Raw genomic sequence first — 19,354 nt, 5'->3', positions numbered from 1 at the left:
GTGGGCTGACCCATAACCGGGGCGTGGTGGTTCTGCGCAGGCGAGAGCTGGGGGGACACTCCCTGTGGTGAGGAGCAGTGCCGCACTGATGGGGACCATTGGAAGGGTCCCAAGGCAGGTTTTCCCCTGAAACGGGACACCTCTCTGGCCAGCACGGGTGGTACCAGTAGGGACAGAATGTCCTTTGAGACCTGAAAGGCCTCCGGTGTGGACAACACTGCCAGGTGCCAAATGCCTCTGCCACTTCCCAGGGTGGTGGGCAAGCACTGGAGTGGGCTAGCTTGCTCAGCAGGAGCTGGGGCCCGACCTCCATCCAGAGGTGAAGAGTTGCCCCTCACAGGTCTTTGCTCTCCTCTGGCTCTCTCCTTCTCTTTATGGGACACAGGAGACTGTCCCCTCCTGGCCTTTCTTTGCTTTCTAGCTGGTACCAGGGAGGGGGATCGATGCCAGTCCACAGTCGTCGCCGGCGGCATGCTCTGCACAGAGACCACGGTGCTAGGCGCACAGTCTGATCTGGATGGCTCTGGTGCTCCTTTTTGGTCCAAAGTTTAAAGCTTTTACAAATGCAAAACTCGTTGCTAACATGGGTTTCCCCTAAGCACTTCAAACAACTGCTGTGGGGGTCACTGACTGGGATAGGTTTTCTGCAAGTCACAGGGATTGAAGCCCGAAGACCTGGGCATGCCCCGTCCCATAGACAAAGTCCCATCAGGGACTACAAACTAACACTGAACTACACAAACTAAAAACTCACAACTTTTCAACAACTATATACAGCAAAGTTAACAATGAACAGTTGAGGGGAGTAAGCTTGCTGAGGCAAGTAGACGTTCCAGCACCGACACTGGCAATAAGAAGGAACTGAGAGTGGGGGGAGCTGGCAGTGTCCCTTATGCTGCGGCATACATATGCCATTCCAGAGGGCGTCAGAGCCGGTCCCCTATGGGTACCACTGAGGGGGAAACTTCCGGCACCAGTACATGTGGCAAGCACACACACCTGCTTGATGGAATAGACATGAGCAAGCACTCGAAGAAGAATGTTAAACAGCATAGGGACAAGAACTGATCCCTGCAGGACCACACTACAAACACACCCACTCAATGATGATTTCCTGTTACAATTACATTTTAAGAACTAACCATTTAGCCAACTTTTAATCTATTTAATGTGTGCCATGTTAAATTTATATCATTCTAGTTTTTTAACTGAAATGTTGTGCAGTATCAAGCCAAATGCCTTAAAGAAGTCTGTTACGTGAAAACTATTACTTTATCAGCCCAACTTGTTATCTCATGAAAAAAGATAACAGCTTAGTTTGACAGAATCTATTCTCCATAAACCCATGTTAATTGGCATTAATTATGTAAGCAGAGTCAGGATGAGCTCTACCCTGACATCTGGTGGTGAATTATGGCGAGTGTGGAAAAGAACTCCAGGGGCTGATCTTGTTTGCATAGGCACACCCACTCGCCTGGCATAAACAACAGCAACTCAAAGTGGTTACTTTGGCTGGTGTGGGATCCCCAGTTTCTTTGTTATTGGGGCAGGAAGAATAAAGTTTTGTTACCCTGATTCTGTGAATCAAGGGCGGTGAACCTGTTGTATGACTGAAGGACTGAGTGAGTCCTTCACCATTACCTAAGTAGCACTTGCTTGACAAGGGGCATGGGTTACAAAACCCAGTGAAGGGAGAGAGGAGGAGGTGCAATTGGTGTTTCAACCCCTCAGAGAGGGGGCCCATACCATCAGGTACAAATACCTGTCCCCATCCTCTCTCCCTTCACTGGGTTTTGTAACCCATGCCCCTTGTCAAGCAAGTGCTACTTAGGTAATGGTGAAGGACTCACTCAGTCCTTCAGTCATACAACAGGTTCACCGCCCTTGATTCACAGAATCAGGGTAACAAAACTTTATTCTTCCTGCCCCAATAACAAAGAAACTGGGGATCCCACACCAGCCAAAGTAACCACTTTGAGTTGCTGTTGTTTATGCCAGGCGAGTGGGTGTGCCTATGCAAACAAGATCAGCCCCTGGAGTTCTTTTCCACACTCGCCATAATTCACCACCAGATGTCAGGGTAGAGCTCATCCTGACTCTGCTTACAATTATATTACCCTCCTCTAACTCTTTATTAATCTAGTCCTGTATCAGTCAGTCCACTATGTTCCTCTGGATCGATGTCAGTCTGACAGGCCTATAATTAAGGCTAAGATTTTGTAACAGATATTTTTAGTAAAAGTCACGGACAGGTCATGGGCAAAAAAGAAAAATTCACGAAACCATGACCTGTCCGTGACTTTTACAAAAAATATCCATGACAAAATGGGGATCTGTGGGTCCCCACACTGCCTGAAGTGGGGCAGCTGGGACCTGGGGGGGATGCCCCTTTGCCTGGCTATGGTAGCGGCAGGGAACTTGGGAGTTCTCCCACCGTCCTCGGTGACTGGGAGCTCTGGGGGTTCCCCTGGTGACTTGGAGTTCTGGGGGCCTCCAGAGGTGGCAGGGGTACCCCGCAGGTCCCTGCACCTGTGGGTGGCGGGGGACCCTGCAGCTCCCTGCCGCTGCAGGAGGCAGGGGCCCCTGAAGCTCCAGGCCTCCGTAGGCGGTGGGGGACCCTGCAGCTCCTGACCACTGCAGGCAGAAGTCATGGAGGTCACTGGAAGTCACAAATTCTGTGACTTCCGTGACCTCTGTCACTAAATCGTAGCCTTACCTATAACTAATTGGGTCATCCCATTTACCCTTTTTAAGTATTGGCACAACATAAACTTTCTTCCAGTCTTCTGGAACTTCCCCAGTGTTCTCAGATTTATTGAAAATCAGCATCAGTGTTTCAGCAAATTCATCAGCCAGCTCTCTTAAAACTGTTTGACACGAGTTACTTGGACCTGTTGATTTTAAAATGTCCAACTTTCATCAACTGAAGGGCATATCTATATTTCTAACCAATGACTAAGGAGAATAATTCACATCCTAATCTATACATCAAACTTCAACATTTCATACAAATATTTGACTGGGAGATTTAAGTGCAGAAGGATCACTACTAAAATAGTTTGTAAGTCTGACATTATAATTAGAACAAAACACTATCATTTGATTACTTACCTTTGCTTTGTCTGCAACAAAATAACACTCTAAATATCTGGTAGATGTGTACAAAGTGTTTAGTTCACCTTTCTGGAAGTAAAGACACGTAAAGCAGGGTTATGTACAGTAAATTGAGGTGTTTAAATGCATGTAGAATCACAGAAATACAACCCTGGACCATACCCTCCTGTATTATGTCACTCACCCAAGGGGAAAATCTTACAGAATTATAATTCTTTGACAGGATAACAAGCCTTGAGGATAGGGGGAAGTGTGGTATATCTTGACTTTAGTAAGACTTTTGATACTGCTTCACATGACCTTCTCATAAACAAACTAGGGAAATACAACCTAAATGGAGCTACTATAAGGTGACTGCATAACTGGTGAGAAAACCATTCCTAGAGAGTAGTTATCAGTGATTCAGTTTAGATAAGTGCATAGAGAGCACACTTATAAAATTTGTGGACGATACCAAGCTGCGAGGGGTTGCAAGTTCTTTGGAGGATAGGATTAAAATTCAGAATGATCTGGACAAACTGGAGAAATGGTCTGAAGGAAACATGATTAAATTCAATAAGAAAAAATGCAAAGTACTCCACTTAGGAAAGAACCATCAGTTGCACACATATAACATGGGAAATGAGTGCCTAGAAAGGAGTACTACAGAAAGGGACCTGGGGGTTGTGACAGGATCCCCGTGCTGCAGCCTTGGACCGTGGGACTGCTGTGCTCCCTGAACTCTCTCCAGCCTGGGCTGTCTCTCACAATGCCTCGCTAGTGATCAGCAGCAACCCCCTCAAGGCACTGTTATCACTCAGCACAACCGCATGTCGAGCCCAACACCCAGATAAATTGCATGATTACTCCCAGAGCCACTCATGAATCACACAGAGAAAGGCACCAGCCCAATCCCGCCCCCACAGCTCCCAGCACCGTATCTCAGGAATATACCATCTTGCACTGCTCAAGATGAGCAATGCAGATTTATTAATTGGTTCACCACTTCTTCAATGGAAAGTGGATATACACCAGCCTTTGCAAAACCTGAGCAGATTTGCCACACACCTCATACAAAGTCACTGGTAAAGATAAACAGTAAAACAAATGTATTGACTACAAAAGATAGATTTTAGTGATAGGCAAAAAGTCAGAGTTAGTTACCAAAAAGAAAAGAAAATATAAGCACACAGTCTAAACTCTCAATCCTATTAGACCGGGCAACATCTAGATTGAGCAGTTTTTCTCAGCCCACTGGATATTTCAGTCCATAGTATACAGATTTCACCCTTGAAATCTGGGCCAGTCCCCTCAGTTGGAGTCTTCAGAATGTCCTTGTTGCTTGCAGCACAGGTAAGTGCAGGAGAAAGGCCAAGCATGGGCCCCCTCTGTTCAGTTTTATACCCTCAGTCCATGTGCTTGGAGAACACAAATCCAGGCATGTCTGGGTGGGCATTGCTGAGTCTCCAGGCAAGGTTGAGCAATTCCCCTGGTGTGGCCCCATGCAGGTGAGTAATTGCGTTGTAGCTTCGTTGCTGGACAATGGTTGTTGATGGGTTGTTTGACACCCCGCCTGGATTTTGGTTACTTTCCTTGCTGTTGCCTTTGGGGAGCTAATATCTGGCTGCTTCCCCAACTTAGAGCATGTTTTAGTGACAACCATACAACACAATTCTCATAACTCCATATGTATTAATGATATACATACATGGACAGAGAAATAACTTTCAGCACATCATAACCTTTCCCCTGATACCTCACATGGAATGCTTTTATGCAATATCACAATTAAATACAAATGAAGAATATGGAGGTTACAAGATGCTCTCCCAAGGTATAGAATGTCACAGGGGTCATAGTGGATCACAAGCTAAATATGAATGAAGTACTGTTGCAAAAACAGCAAACATCATTCTGGGATTTATTAGCAGGAGTGTTGTAAAAAAGACATGAGAAGTAATTTTTCCACTCTACTCCAAGCTGAATAGGCCTCAGCTGGAGTATTGTGTCCAGCTTTGGGTGCCACACTTCATGAAAGATGTTGACTGTTGCAGGGAAAGCGCACCCCATCCTGTCTTTGGGCGGGGTGAGGGTAAATATTTCACTGTGGCTGTGTCTACACAATCACCCCTTGTCTTGGGGTAGTGTGGCCTTGGGGCAAAAGTCAATATGGCCACCCTTTCTCTCAGGGTTGCATGGCCCAACGGCTAGAGCCATTGTACGCCCTCTCCCACAGGGCTGTGGGACCTAACCAAGTCAGTATGGCTAGCCGGTTCAGCTGGGTGTATGGCCAGCAGCAGTATGACCTCCCGGTTCAGGAGGGCTGTGTGGGCCTAGCGGCCAGGGTCAGTAGGGCTGCCGTCTCTTAGGGCTGTATGGCCCAATGGCCAGAGTCAGTATAACTGCCGCATCAGTAGGATTGTATGGCCTAGCGGCCAGAGTAAGTTGGGCTACCATCTTCAGTAGGGCTGTGTGGCCTAGCAGGCAGAGTCAGTAGGGCTGCCTTCTCTCAGAGCTGCGTGGCCCAATGGCCAGAGTCGGTACACCTGCCCACTTCAGAAGGGCTGTATGGCCTAGTGGCCGGTCAGGGGAGTAGGCCCCCACCTTGGGGTGGCGACCGGATAGAGGGACCCAGGCCCTCCCTGCTCCACCGGGTCCCAGTTCAGGGCCCTGTCAGAGGCAACTATTCTCGCCAGTGGTCAGTGGGGAATCTGCCCAAAATATATTGACACCACTCATCACAATGACCTGAGCTACTTCTTACCCTGTCCCTGGCGCAGTGGTTCTGGCATCTCTGGGGTCTCTGGACTCTTCAGTCTATGTGGATCGGTCACTCCTTGGGCGTTCTCCTGGGTCTCGGTGTCTCTGGCTTCTGCCATCTCGGGCTTCAGCTGCTCCCGGATTGGAGCTTGCAGCATGCGGTCCTCCCTCTTCTGCAGTCAGCCCTGAATAGGCTGAGCTGCTCCCTTTTATACCTATTTCCCCGTCAGAGTATGCCCAGCAGGGCCAAGGGGGTGTGTCCTCCTCAGCCCAGAGAGTAGAATTAACCTTTGCAGTACCAGTGCAGGGCAAGCACATCCCGTCACATGGACAAATTGGAGAAAGTCCAAAGAAGAGCAACAAAAATGATTACATGTCTAGAAAACATTACCTATGAGGGAAGATTAGAAAAAATGGGTTCATTTAGTCTGGAGAAAGGAAGACTGATGGGACATGATGACAGTTTTCAAGTACATAAAAGGTTGTTACAAGGAGGAGGGAGAAAAATTGTTCTCTTTAACCTCTGAGGATAGCACAAGAAGCAACGGGCTTAAATTTCAGCAAGGGCAATTTATGTTAGACATTAGGAAAAAACTTCCTAACTGTCAGGATGGTTAAGCACTGGAATAAATTGCCTAGAGAGGTTGTGGAATGTCCATCATTGGAGATTTTTAAGAGCAGATTAGACGACACCTGTCAGGGATGGTCTAGATAATACATAGTCCTGTCATGAATTCAGGGGACTGGACTAGATGACCTCTTAAGGTCCCTTTCAGTCGTACAATTCTATAATTCTATGATTCTCCAAAATACCATTTTTTTGGCACCAACACTATAAATTGGAAAAGAATTGCATGAAGTGCAACAGCACTGGGTAAGTGCTACTATAAAAATATAATCATTTTCCTTTGCTAATAGGCTTCTTTAGAGCAGTGGTTCTTCATGTTTTTCCACTGGGAAACCAAAACTACCTGCAGTTGCTTGGTGTAACCCACCAAATCCCACAATCCTTCATGCACAGAAGGACTGAAGTCCAAATAAGAAGTTAGTTTTTATGTCCTAAAACTGGGTGAAGGCTGGATGTGGTGCTGGTGGGTCAGCATTCTTGGCTGGCCTGAGGGTCCCCCACCAGGACCCTCTGTCTTGCCCTGTCACATAAGCCCCTCATTCCTGGGCTTGGGTCAGCCTCTGTCGAGGAGGGGATTTTTGTTCCACTGCTGCTGGAGTTCTCCAAACCATCTCCAGTCTTGTCCCAATATTACTGGGTGGACCAGAGTGGTCACTAAGCTGACTCAGCAAGTCTCAGTGTGGCTCTGTACTTCCAGTTGCACTTTTCTCACGGGGTAGGGCAGCACATCCCTGTGGATGTACTGGAGGTAGATAGTGGGGTCCCACCATGTAAGGGGACTCCAGAAGGCTAGTCCACATGATTGTCTAGCTACATCCAGAGTCCATCACGCCCATACTTTGGTGCCATTGACGCATACTGATAGCAACATCTTAGTCGGGCCCTGTTTCCAGGCTCGGGTGACTGCCATCCATGCCTACCCATAACTGGAGTCCACAAACAGGCACTCCCACCTGAAATGTCCCTGCCATCCACATTCGAAGCATTTGCCCTTTGGGGTCATTGTTGGCTGGCCTGCTTCTCATGCAGTGGGTCCTCCTGATGGGGCATATCCCCCTCTTTGTGGGCCCTGGTCCCCCCTTCCATTCTGCCTCTGCATTTAGGCCTCTCCCTGTGGCCAGGGGCACCTCCTAGGATAACAGCTGATGTAGATGTTCTCAACCTTCCTTCCTAGCCCGGCCCCTGCTAGGGGTCAGAATCTTCCTTTCAGGGGCACTGCCCTTGGTGTCAGTGAGGCCAGCCCCTCAACATACATGTAGATCTCCATTAGAGTCATGGCCTCTGACAGGGTCGACATTGGATGGTGCTTCACCCACTCCTTTGCCGCGGCTGGGAGAATATGGATGAACTCTTCTAACACAAGAATTTCCACCGCCTGCACTATGGCCTGTTTTTCTGGGTCTAAGCAGTGCCACTGGTCCTTGAGACACTGGGCCACCATGCAGGGCCAGGTATCTCCCTTTAATAAACCTCCAGTAGAACATATCAGGGTTGATATCTAAGTAGTCGAGTATGGCTGCTTTTACCTTGGTGTTCTCTTGTGCTTCAGTGGGGTCCAACCTCCAATAGACCAATTGCACAGGGTTGGTCAAGTATGGGGTGATCAGGGTGGCCCAATGTTCTGGTGGCCAACGTGCCACCCATTCAAAGGTGATCAATAAGGCTTCAGAGTCACCTCCAGGGCCCATTTTCATGAGTCAGATGAGCAGCTCAGTGGGGAGGGCATGTCCTACAGGCCCAGGAGCTGTGATGTGCATGCCCCCTGGGGCTATAATAGCATCGCCACCTTCTGGATCAGGTGTTCTTGTTTTGCTTGGTGCTGGGCTGCCAGCTCCCAAATTATCTGTTGTTCCTGGGCGGCAATCTGTTGCAGTATCTGTCCTTGCTGTTGGTAGTTCTCCAAAATCCATTTCAGTAGCTTTTCTATATCCATGGCCTCTTTAAGTCATTCAATCAGTGGTCCAGTGGTCCTTTTAACATGGCTGTTGCCCATGTTCTCCACCACATACAGGAGGGGGTGGGTTTGGGTCCAATCCCAGCAACATCACAAGGTGGCAGTACTCTGAATTATGTCACCTAGCAGTGAGCATCAATGGCTGGGAGTAAGGAAACTCAGCCCCTCCCTGCTCCTCTGGGTTCCAACCCAGAGCCCAATGAAGCAGTAATTCAAAAATGTGCAGCCTAAGAGTTGGATGCATCTATGTCTCCTCCCTGGGCCACTTCCTATCCCAGATTCTGTTCCTCTGTTGGTGTCACTGGTTTGCCTCTGAGTCCCTTCTGGAGTTCTCTCTGTCTGTGATCCAAAGGATTTTCCTCTCGCATTCACAGCTCATTGTTGCTGATCTCCGCAATTGAAAGGCCTGTGGCAGCTTGGCATTGAGGACTAGTCCCAGCTGCATGGGGCCTCGGGGGCTTCTCGCCGGAGCCTGCAACACACAGCTGCTCTCCTGCTCCATCCACCCAGACTGAGTTAAACTGCTCCCTTTGAGCTCAGCCTCCACCATGAGCATGCCCACCAGGCATGGCTAGGCAGGGCTTTCTGGGCCCAGAGCTGCTCCTTAATCCTTACTTCTCCAGTGTGGGGTTTACACCCCCATCACAGTACCCCACTGAGACCAAGACTGTGGTCTTCCAGGGGAGGAGATTTAGTTGTGGGTAGCAGAAGGGACAACAGAGAATTTTAGCTATTAGCAAGGGATTTACCACAAGAGCTTGCATATGCCAGAGGGATTTCTTTCAGCCAATGTCTAAACATGTCTCACAGACCATAACCTTATCCTTGGTTTTAAATCTTCTGTGTTTCCCAGGGACTGTTTATTGGATGTTTGAGGGTCTGGGTCCTAACAGAGTCTAGTGTAGACCCAGTACCCTCTCTTTCCCAGAGTGTTAGGCCTTCCCTAAGTGAAACATATGGGGGGAAGGGGATATCCTTCTTTTGCCAGATGGAAGTGGAATACTGGACTTTATCTGACCCTGAAAAAAGAAGGGAACTGACAACATTTCTAGAAAGAAATCAGCAAAGGGAAATAGAGCTGGGATTACCAACTGGGGCATTTAGGCACACAATGAATAGATTCCATGAGGCTGACAAACTACTTCCTTCACAATCAATAGATAGGAATGCTTTTAGTTACCAGATTTATGGATGGATAAACAGAATTAATTTGTTCCCCTGACTACAAAGTGAATTTCCAGCACAACTGAGGTCACTTCCGACAATGAGTTTGAAAAATGGGCCTAACATGCATAACTAAGGGCTGGTCCCCAGTTCGAACCAAGATACGTGAATAATGTAGCTGAAGTTGAAGTATCTTAGTTTGAACTTAAAGGTACTTACCGCGGGTCCACACGTGGCAGGCAGGCTCCCCCGTCGACTCCGCCTACTCCTCTCGCGGAGCAGGATTACCGGGGTCGACGGTGAGCACTTCCGGGATCGATTTATCGCGTCTAGACAAGATGCGATAAATCGATCCCAGAAGATCGATTGCTTGCCGCCGAACCAGCAGGTAAGTATAGACGTACACTTAGTATGTTCCACCTGGGGGATGGTCAATTATTTTTTGTGACGGTCCAAATTTCTTGGTCAAGGTATAGTCAAGGTCCAGACTCCAGAGAAAATAATAAAAAATCCAATAATAATAAAAAGATTTTGGCATCCATTCAAAAGCACCTGACGGTCCAGATTTGGCCCACGGTCTGCCTACTGACTACCCCTGCACATACTAGCCATTTATTTTATGTGAACCCATATAAAACACTTACATCTATTACAAGTTGTCTCTCCATCTGAACCTCAGATATTTGATGTTCTCTGCCATTAGCTGTTTGATCTTCGATATCTTCATCAGCTACTCCACATCGACCAGATGAGTCTGTATCAGCTGCCATTTGATAAATAATGTGTTGAAATGTAGAGGAAGATTTAACAGGTTCAATTTCATAGTTTAAATCGTAAATCTTCAAATGTCCCCTGAGAATTGCAAAATTGAAATGTGATTTAGAGATTTGGAAAAATTGAAAAATTCTACAAAAATATTAGAGCTGGTCCAGAATTTTCCATCTGAATTATTTTTGAGATATAATGCAGTTTTTGTAGAACTTTAACAGAAATTTCCTCCCTTCCCTTCTAAAAGGAAAGTGCTATTGAGAGACAAACATTTCCGATTTACAATCAAATATCAATGTTCTTGGTAACGCTGCCACCTTTGGGAGGCACAATTACAAGCCAGAAGGCCCCCAAATGGTCATTATGCCACAGATCAGTCATTACCACACTACATACTGTTTTAAAATCTATAAAATAGAATAAAAAATTAAGATGATAAATTTGTGATTCTAGCCCTATGCAGTGACAGCAAATGACCCTTAACATGGTCATTAGCATGAAATCTGCATTAGGAAAAAGTAAAAGGGCACTAACCTAGTTATTCTGTTATGTTAAATCTACCTTCGCATTTCAGAAGAAGAAAATTCATAATGTTTGCAATCTAGCATACTGAGGAGTTTACATTACCAGAGTCCAGAGCAGGTGCTGAGGACGGCAACAGATTCTGGGACATCCTCCACATATCCAGAGTAGTAGCAATCATCCTGCAATGTCCAAAAAAAAACGTTTTTCTTTTCTATCATTAATTTTAGTCAAATAGAATAGCAGATACTAGTTACACTAAATTAAATATACACAATGCAAAGGCTATTTTTTTTGGCATCTGATTTCAAAATGTGATTCTAATATGAAAAATGACTGTATAAATGATACCTTTTCACTCAGCAGATCTATTCTCCTGTGTACTCAGATCTGCTGACTTTGGTGTCAAAACCAAGTTTTGTTCCTTTACACTCATGTTAACAGTGCAGAGATAATGCAACTGAAACAGAGTGAGCTTCAAAGAGAGGTTCTCAAATATTATACCTTTCACACAATTAATTCCTAATATATTACTATTCACGCTTCTGCTACCTTACTATCAACAGCTAGTTGAAGACTTATTTACAGAAAAGGAGGCCTATTGGAAATGACATGAATTTTTCTAATGCAATCATGTCCAGGGAAGGTGAAAGAAGAGGGATAAACCAGATTCAATTTAACTCCCAAACTATGCAACCTTGCTTCACCTGCTCCTTCAAAAGGTTTAGGAAAGAGTACTGGTTTATATGAAAATCTGACACCATCTGTAACAAGCTTCTGGTATATCGGAGTGTTATCAAGAAACTGAAGTGAAAATGCAGTCTTATTTGTGTATTTACTTCCTAGGAACCACCATGTCCAGACAAGGGCCTGTTCCCCTTCTGCCCACCAATTGGAGGCAGACCAATTCCAGAACAATATTATTTTTCCTCTTTAGAAGACAACGACATTAAAGTTAAGTACTATTTTATTCCAGTCATTTCCAACAGAGCCTTAATAAGAGATTAGGGGATACTTCTTTAGAAAATAAACCAATCTTCTCCTTCAAATTACTTAAGGGAGAGTTGGACTGTCAGATGTGGGGGATTCTAGAAAAGATACAAGCCTGAATGAAATTTCCTATTAATTGTTTATTTATACTATAGGAGGGCCTAAATACGAAGAGCATAATCAGGGCCCCATTGTGCAGACACCATTGTAATACTTGGACACAACAGACCTACTTCTGTATGTGAAGCACAGGACAGCACGGATCATACAAAACAGTAAACATTACATGCAGTGTACCTGTCTTAGTTTCCTTACCACGCCAGGGTATTCTTTGGGATCAAGTCAGAGTCCCTTGGGTTGCACAGAGTTCTTAGAGCCATCTCGGCTCAGAAAAGCAGGCAGGGCCCCCCTGCATCATAGGGCTTCTACATTTTGGGTGATTTTGCTCCCTCCTGCTCTCAAAGCCTCCTCCTTGTCTGGTTCTCCGTGTTTCTGTGCAGCTTGCTATTTTAAATCCACCCTGGCTTCCTTTAGTCTGTCTTTTGGGTAATTTTCCATTGCTCTTTCCTTTCCCCTTCCCTTCAGGTGAGTCAGCTAAGCCGATTTCCTAAGAATGCAGCTCACCCATTGTTCAGAGGGTTTGTTCCTGAATAGAGTCATGGAGTCCTAAGCACCATCCTATTATATATCTGCCTGATGTGAACCTGCTACAGGATCTGTCAGCAATAATATATCTACATGCATATAGGCACAGCAGGTTTTCATAGTACAACTTCCCAAGATGGACCAGAATTCATAAATTGTACAGACATACTCCCAATCCATCACATTTCTCCCTTATTGAAAGCACTCTTAGAATCATAGAATCATAGAATATCAGAGTTGGAAGGGACCTCAAGAGGTCATCTAGTCCAACCCCCTGCTCAAAGCAGGACCAATTCCCAGCTAAATCATCCCAGCCAGGGCTTTGTCAAGCCGGGCCTTAAAAACCTCCAAGGAAGGAGACTCCACCACCTCCCTAGGTAACGCATTCCAGTGTTTCACCACCCTCCTAGTGAAATAGTTTTTCCTGATATCCAACCTGGACTTCCCCCACCGCAACTTGAGACCATTGCTCCTTGTTCTGTCATCTGCCACCACTGAGAACAGCCGAGCTCCATCCTCTTTGGAACCCCCCTTCAGGTAGTTGAAGGCTGCTATCAAATCCCCCCTCATTCTTCTCTTCTGGAGACTAAACAATCCCAGTTCTCTCAGCCTCTCCTCATAAGTCATATGCTCCAGACCCCTAATCATTTTTGTTGCCCTCCGCTGGACTCTTTCCAATTTTTCCACATCCTTCTTGTAGTGTGGGGCCCAAAACTGGACACAGTATTCCAGATGAGGCCTCACCAATGTCGAATAAAGGGGAACGATCACGTTCCTCGATCTGCTGGCAATGCCCCTACTTATACAGCCCAAAATGCCGTTAGCCTTCTTGGCAACAAGAGCACACTGTTGACTCATATCCAGCTTCTCGTCCACTGTGACCCCTAGGTCCTTTTCAGCAGAACTGCTACCTAGCCATTCGGTCCCTAGTCTGTAGCAGTGCATGGGATTCTTCCGTCCTAAGTGCAGGACTCTGCACTTGTCCTTGTTGAACCTCATCAGGTTTTTTTCGGCCCAATCCTCTAATTTGTCTAGGTCCCTCTGTATCCGATCCCTACCCTCTAGTGTATCTACCACGCCTCCTAGTTTAGTGTCATCTGCAAACTTGCTGAGAGTGCAGTCCACACCATCCTCCAGATCATTAATAAAGATATTAAACAAAACCGGCCCCAGGACCGACCCTTGGGGCACTCCACTTGAAACCGGCTGCCAACTAGACATGGAGCCATTGATCACTACCCGTTGAGCCCGACGATCTAGCCAGCTTTCTATCCACCTTACAGTCCATTCATCCAGCCCATACTTCTTTAACTTGGTGGCAAGAATACTGTGGGAGACAGTATCAAAAGCTTTGCTAAAGTCAAGAAATAACACATCCACTGCTTTCCCCTCATCCACAGAGCCAGTTATCTCATCATATCTCATCTCTTGCTTGATTACTTGACCGGTACTCCAGGGATGTTTTGGCACCCCACCTTCAGACAGCACATCTTGTGTAACTACTTATTAATTCAAACTTAATACATGCATTCAGTCATTAAACAGTTCCAATGGTCATGAAAACATCATAGTTAGGCTCCTTCCTACATTATATAAATCTCCTCCCTCATTATGCTAGGGAAGGGGGAACTAGCTGCAGAGTTAGCAGGCCCCCATATGCTAGTCACCCCAGTATTTCTGATTGGCTGGGGTGATCCCAAGATCCTTGGGTCTCCTGTGAGAAGAGTGGTCCTGGTGCTGGGGCGAGGTGGAATCTACTCACTTTCCCCCAAGCCCAGTTCTCATCTTCACACCTCCTGGTGAGAGGTGAGGTGTGTTTCCCCCTCCATCTCCCTCAAGTTTAATTACATCATGACCAAATAACCAGAAGCTAGAGATTAAAGGGAACTTTTCCACCTCCTTTTAATTTACACTCCCCCAGTGATCGTTTCACACCCAGCTGGAGCTTTTCCCACCCTTTGGTGAGTATCATCAATGTGGCAGCATTTTTTACCACTCTTAGCCTCACTCGCTCCAGGGGAGTTCTGACACTTGGTACCTTTTGTCTGTGCCTGAGTTTCTCTTTTCCTGCAGTTTTGAATCATAGCATCTGTCAGCTGTGCAGTAGTCTTCCCTGCTCCCAGAGGAGGTCTGGTCCAGAGCATCTCCTAGCCGTACCAATATCTCGCTGCTCCCAGCTGAAATCTGGGCCACAGACACAGTCAGCATTGACTTAGATGAGGGTAGACAGAGATCTCACCCCACAGCCACTGATTCTGGCCTTGACAGTTTGTACCTGAACCTTCAGAGGTTAACCATATTACATCATTACGCAGATTAACACATCAAGTGAAATAACCTCCCATGCTCCCACAGTCAGAGTCTCAGAACATCCTTTGGTGTCCATATTGACTCAGGCTAAAGGCAGAGCAATGGGATTCATTCTACCCCAACCTGATTGCCTATTAGCCCCTGTTTAGGCATGTTGTATGTCCTTCTTCCTTGATTCCAGGGGCATGACTTGACTCTCTTCTCCTCTTTGAGCCAGCTGGGTTTGACCTGGTCAACAAGCTTCTGTTGATCCAATTTGCTCTGCTGGCCACCAGCTCCAACCATCTCTCCTCCAAGAACATTAATTTCCACTCCAGCATCCGCAGCTCTGGCCCTCTCGCCCTTCCTGTTACATCTGCTGAATTATCAATGGAACAGTCTCTGGCACTATCTCTTCGGTCAACTGCTTGCCTTGCAGGAGAAAAAGGGAGCCCTTCGAGCTTATGATCTGGAGCTAGTGCCCCATCCTGCCTCAAGGCATGAGCACCGCATGGTCACCTACTCAGATTTCTTCTGATCAGCAGCAATGCACACATGCTCAGAAGCTGCTCTTTCATGAAGTGTTCATAATTCATGCTTGCTAATTAATTTAAACCTGAGACAAACTAACAGACCTGCTCCCGACTTTCAGTGTAGAGCAAAAGTATTATCCCCCACCAAAAGCGTCTTAAAAAAAACTTCACAGATTAACTTGTAGATCCCATCTCTGCTACCATTCTGTCATAGACCCTAGCAAGCACCCCCTCTTGGCCACCTATTACGATTGCTGTGAGGGGAATCCAGAGCAGCAGAGGCTTAAATGTTCCAATCACCTGTAACAAATGTTAATGGGGAAAGAATCAAAAGGGAAACAAAAGGGCTGAATTAGTCCAAAGAAAAAGGCCTAGTGATGTCACTCAGGGACTGTGCTGAAATCATGTCAGGTAAACAAAAGTAGTATGGGGCCAGAAATCAATGGTCCTAAACTGGTGTGTTGCAAATTAGGCCTAATTAGTGAACAAAATGAGGGCATAGGCTATTCTGGTTACCACTCCCTTTTAGGATCCTTAAAAATAAAGAAACTTTGGGGAGAAATCATGATTTTAGAAACGTATCTGCTGCCTGGAAGACAGGAGGACTGGGAGGAACAAGCTTCACCATCATGGCTACAACCCCCACAGTCTCCTGGGGCCCCAGGATACACCATAACACTGTGCGACATTCACCATTCTCATCATAAGAGATAGCCTGACCAGACTGAATGACAGACAAAGAAGGACTCCAGTATCACCACCTCCACTGAAACTGGCTAATCCTGACCACCATCTGAACTGTAAGTCTGTCATGCCCCTTCCCCCATGCATCCTTTTCCTTCCCCACCTCCTTTCTTCTCTTTCATATCTCTCTCCTTTTGTCTTTTGTTCAATAACAGTCTGGCTTAGCTGGCCAAGACTATTTTGCAACACAGCTATAAGTCTATGACCAGAAAGTTAGTGAAAAACAATGCCCTAAACCTCCTGCCGGGTATAGGAGTGTCTGATAAGAATATGTTTTGTGCCTGTGTTTCTCCAGCAATGAGGGTGCAAGTAAGAGTCAGCACCAGAGACAGAAGCTGCATTTCTACCTTTGCTGTTGTTTTCTCTCCTCTTTTGTATGTGTGTCTCATTTTTTGTGCTAAATGTAAGCGGGGGAATAGTCCCACTATTGTGGGGAACTTTCCTGGCTTATACACTACCCCGGTGAAGTGGGCTAGAGAAAGGATCTGAGTCCTCACTCCCACTTTCTTTACTCAGAGCCCTGCCTGACCTCACACAGAAGACAGGACCCCCCTGGCCTTCCGGCCCCCTGATTAGCCTGCCCACCCTGTCAATTAGGCTGACCTGGAGCATTGGCCTCTCCCCATTATTCCTGGGGACTGTCAGTCTCAGGGTCCTGATTTCCCATTGCATAGAGTGAAAGTTACAGATGCAGGCATTATATACTGACACATGGGGTACGTCTACACTACGAAATTAGTTCGAATTTATAGAAGCCGGTTTTATTGAAATCGGTTGTATACAGCCGATTGTGTGTGTCCACACAATAAAATGCTCTAGGTGCTCTAGTCGGCGGACCGCGTCCATAGTACAAGGCTAGCGTCGACTTCCAGAGCATTGCACTATGGGTAGCTATCCCACAGCTATCCCACAGTTCCCGCAGTCTCCGCCGCCCCTTTGAATTCTGGGTTGAGATCCCAATGCCCGGATGATGCAAAACAGTGTCGCGGGCGGTTCTGGGTACATGTCGTCAGGCCCCTCCCTCCCCCGTCACAGCAACGGCAGACAATAGATTCGCGCCTCTTTACCTGGGTTACCTGGGTTACCTGTGCAGACAACATGGAGCCCGCTCAGCTCAGCTCACCGTCACCATATGTCCTCTGGGTGTCGGCAGACGTGGGACTGCATTGCTACACAGCAGCAGCTGCTAACTGCCTTTTGGCGGTAGACGGTGCAGTAGACTGGTAGCCTTCATCGGCGATCTGGGTGCTGGCAGCCGTGGGGCTTGCCTTTTGGCAGTAAATGGTGTATTACGACTATTAGCCGTCCTATTACAAGTCGGGTCATCGCACGTTAGCAGAGTCTTCCCCGAGCAGCCGATTGTGCAATAGGCCTGAAGACCATCGTCATACGCCGCCCCGTATTTGCTGCCAAGCACCCAGAAAGATGCCGAGGGCTATCAGTCACGCTGCACCGTCGTCTTAAGATGTAAAAAATAGATTTGCTCTGTATTCATTTGCTTCCCCCTCCCTCCGTCAAATCAACGGCCTGCTAAGCCCAGGGTTTTCAGTTTAATCTTTGGGGGGAACATTCTGTGTGACAGTTGTTTGTGTTTCTCCCTGATGCACAGCCACCGTTCTTGATTTTAATTCCCTGTGCCTGTACGCCATGTCGTCACTCGGCCCCCCTCCCTCCTTCCCCTAGTCCGTCAGATACTACGTTTGCGCCACAGCTCAGAGAGCCGAGAAGCGGTTCGCGCCTTTTCTTTGAATTCTGGGTTGAGATTCCAATGCCCAGATGATGCAAAACAGTGTCGCGGGCGGTTCTGGGTACATGTCGTCAGGCCCCTCCCCCCTCGTCACAGCAACGCAGACAATAGATTCGCGCCTTTTTACCTGGGTTACCTGTGCAGACAACATATCACGGCAAGCATGGAGCCCGCTCAGCTCAGCTGAGCTCACCGTCACCATATGTCCTCTGGGTGCTGGCAGACGTGGGACTGCATTGCTACACAGCAGCAGCTGCTAACTGCCTTTTGGCGGTAGACGGTGTAGCATGAGTGATAGCCATGGGGCTGGCAGCCGTAGGGCTGCATTGCACCAGCCCCTTGCCAGGCGATGGTATATTATGACTGGTACCCATCGTCATCGTATTGGTGTGGCTGTCAATCATGGCCACCTGGGCAGACATGCTACTGTTTCGATGATGATGGCTACCAGTCGTAATATACTATTTTCTGCCAATTGCCCAGTATTGTCTGCTAAGCACCCAGAAGAGGCCGAGGGCGATGCTGGGTGCTGGCGGACGTGGGGCTGGCAGACGTGGGGCTGCATTGCTACACAGCAGCAGCCCCTTGCCTTTTGGCAGATGATGGTATTTTATGATTGGTATCCGTCATCGTCATACTGGTATGGGTATGGCTGTCACTCATGCTGCACCGTCGGCTGCCACCTTAAGATGTAAAAAATAGATTTGTTCTGTATTCATATGCTTCCCCTTCCTCCGTGAAATCAATGGCCTGCTAAGCCCAGGGTTTTCATTTTAATCTTTGGGGGGACCATTCTGTGTGACAGTTGTTTGTGTTTCTCCCTGTTCCTGTACCTGTACGCCATGTCGTCACTCGGCCCTCCCTCCCTCCCGCCCTCCCTCCTTCTCCTGGTCCATCAGATACTACTTTCGCGCCTTTTTTCTGACCAGGCGCCATAGCTAGCACTGGGATCATGGAGCCCGCTCAGATCACCGCGGCAATTATGAGCACTATGAACACCACGCGCATTGTCCTGGAGTATATGCAGAGCCAGGACATGCCAAGGCGAAACCCGGACCAGGCGAGGAGGCGATTGCAGCGCGGCGATGAGAGTGATGAGGAAATTGACATGGACATAGACCTCTCACAAGGCACAGGCACCAGCAATGTGGAAATCATGGTGTCACTGGGGCAGGTTGATGCCGTGGAACGCCGATTCTGGGCCCGGGAAACAAGCACAGACTGGTGGGACCGCATCGTGCTGCAGGTATGGGACGATTCCCAGTGGCTGCGAAACTTTCGCATGCGTAAGGGCACTTTCATGGAACTTTGTGACTTGCTGTCCCCTGCCCTGAAACGCCAGGATACCAAGATGAGAGCAGCCCTCACAGTTGAGAAGCGAGTGGCGATAGCCCTGTGGAAGCTTGCAACGCCAGACAGCTACCGGTCAGTCGGGAATCAATTTGGAGTGGGCAAATCTACGGTGGGGGCTGCTGTGATCCAATTTGCCAGGGCAATGAAAGACCTGGTGATAGCAA

The 19,354-nt window shown here is 47.4% G+C and overlaps 1 protein-coding gene across 1 annotated transcript in view; it reads right to left on the bottom strand.

The window, feature by feature from the left end:
* LOC135983632 (disintegrin and metalloproteinase domain-containing protein 9-like) overlaps positions 1–19,354 on the bottom strand; it is a 49,134-nt gene that overhangs the window by 8,958 nt on the left and 20,822 nt on the right. Inside the window, exons 5-7 of the mRNA XM_065596382.1 lie at positions 10,995–11,071; positions 10,244–10,451; positions 3,112–3,183 (exon numbers count right to left, since the gene is read on the bottom strand). Of these exons, the coding sequence (XP_065452454.1) occupies positions 3,112–3,183; positions 10,244–10,451; positions 10,995–11,071 (357 nt within the window). The remainder of the gene's footprint in view (positions 1–3,111; positions 3,184–10,243; positions 10,452–10,994; positions 11,072–19,354) is intronic.

This window comes from Chrysemys picta, chromosome 1 (genome assembly GCF_011386835.1).
Source record: "Chrysemys picta bellii isolate R12L10 chromosome 1, ASM1138683v2, whole genome shotgun sequence".
Taxonomy (NCBI): Eukaryota; Metazoa; Chordata; order Testudines; family Emydidae; genus Chrysemys; species Chrysemys picta.
The sequence above is the reverse complement of the archived record's forward strand: the minus strand, read 5'-3'. Positions and strand labels throughout refer to the sequence as shown.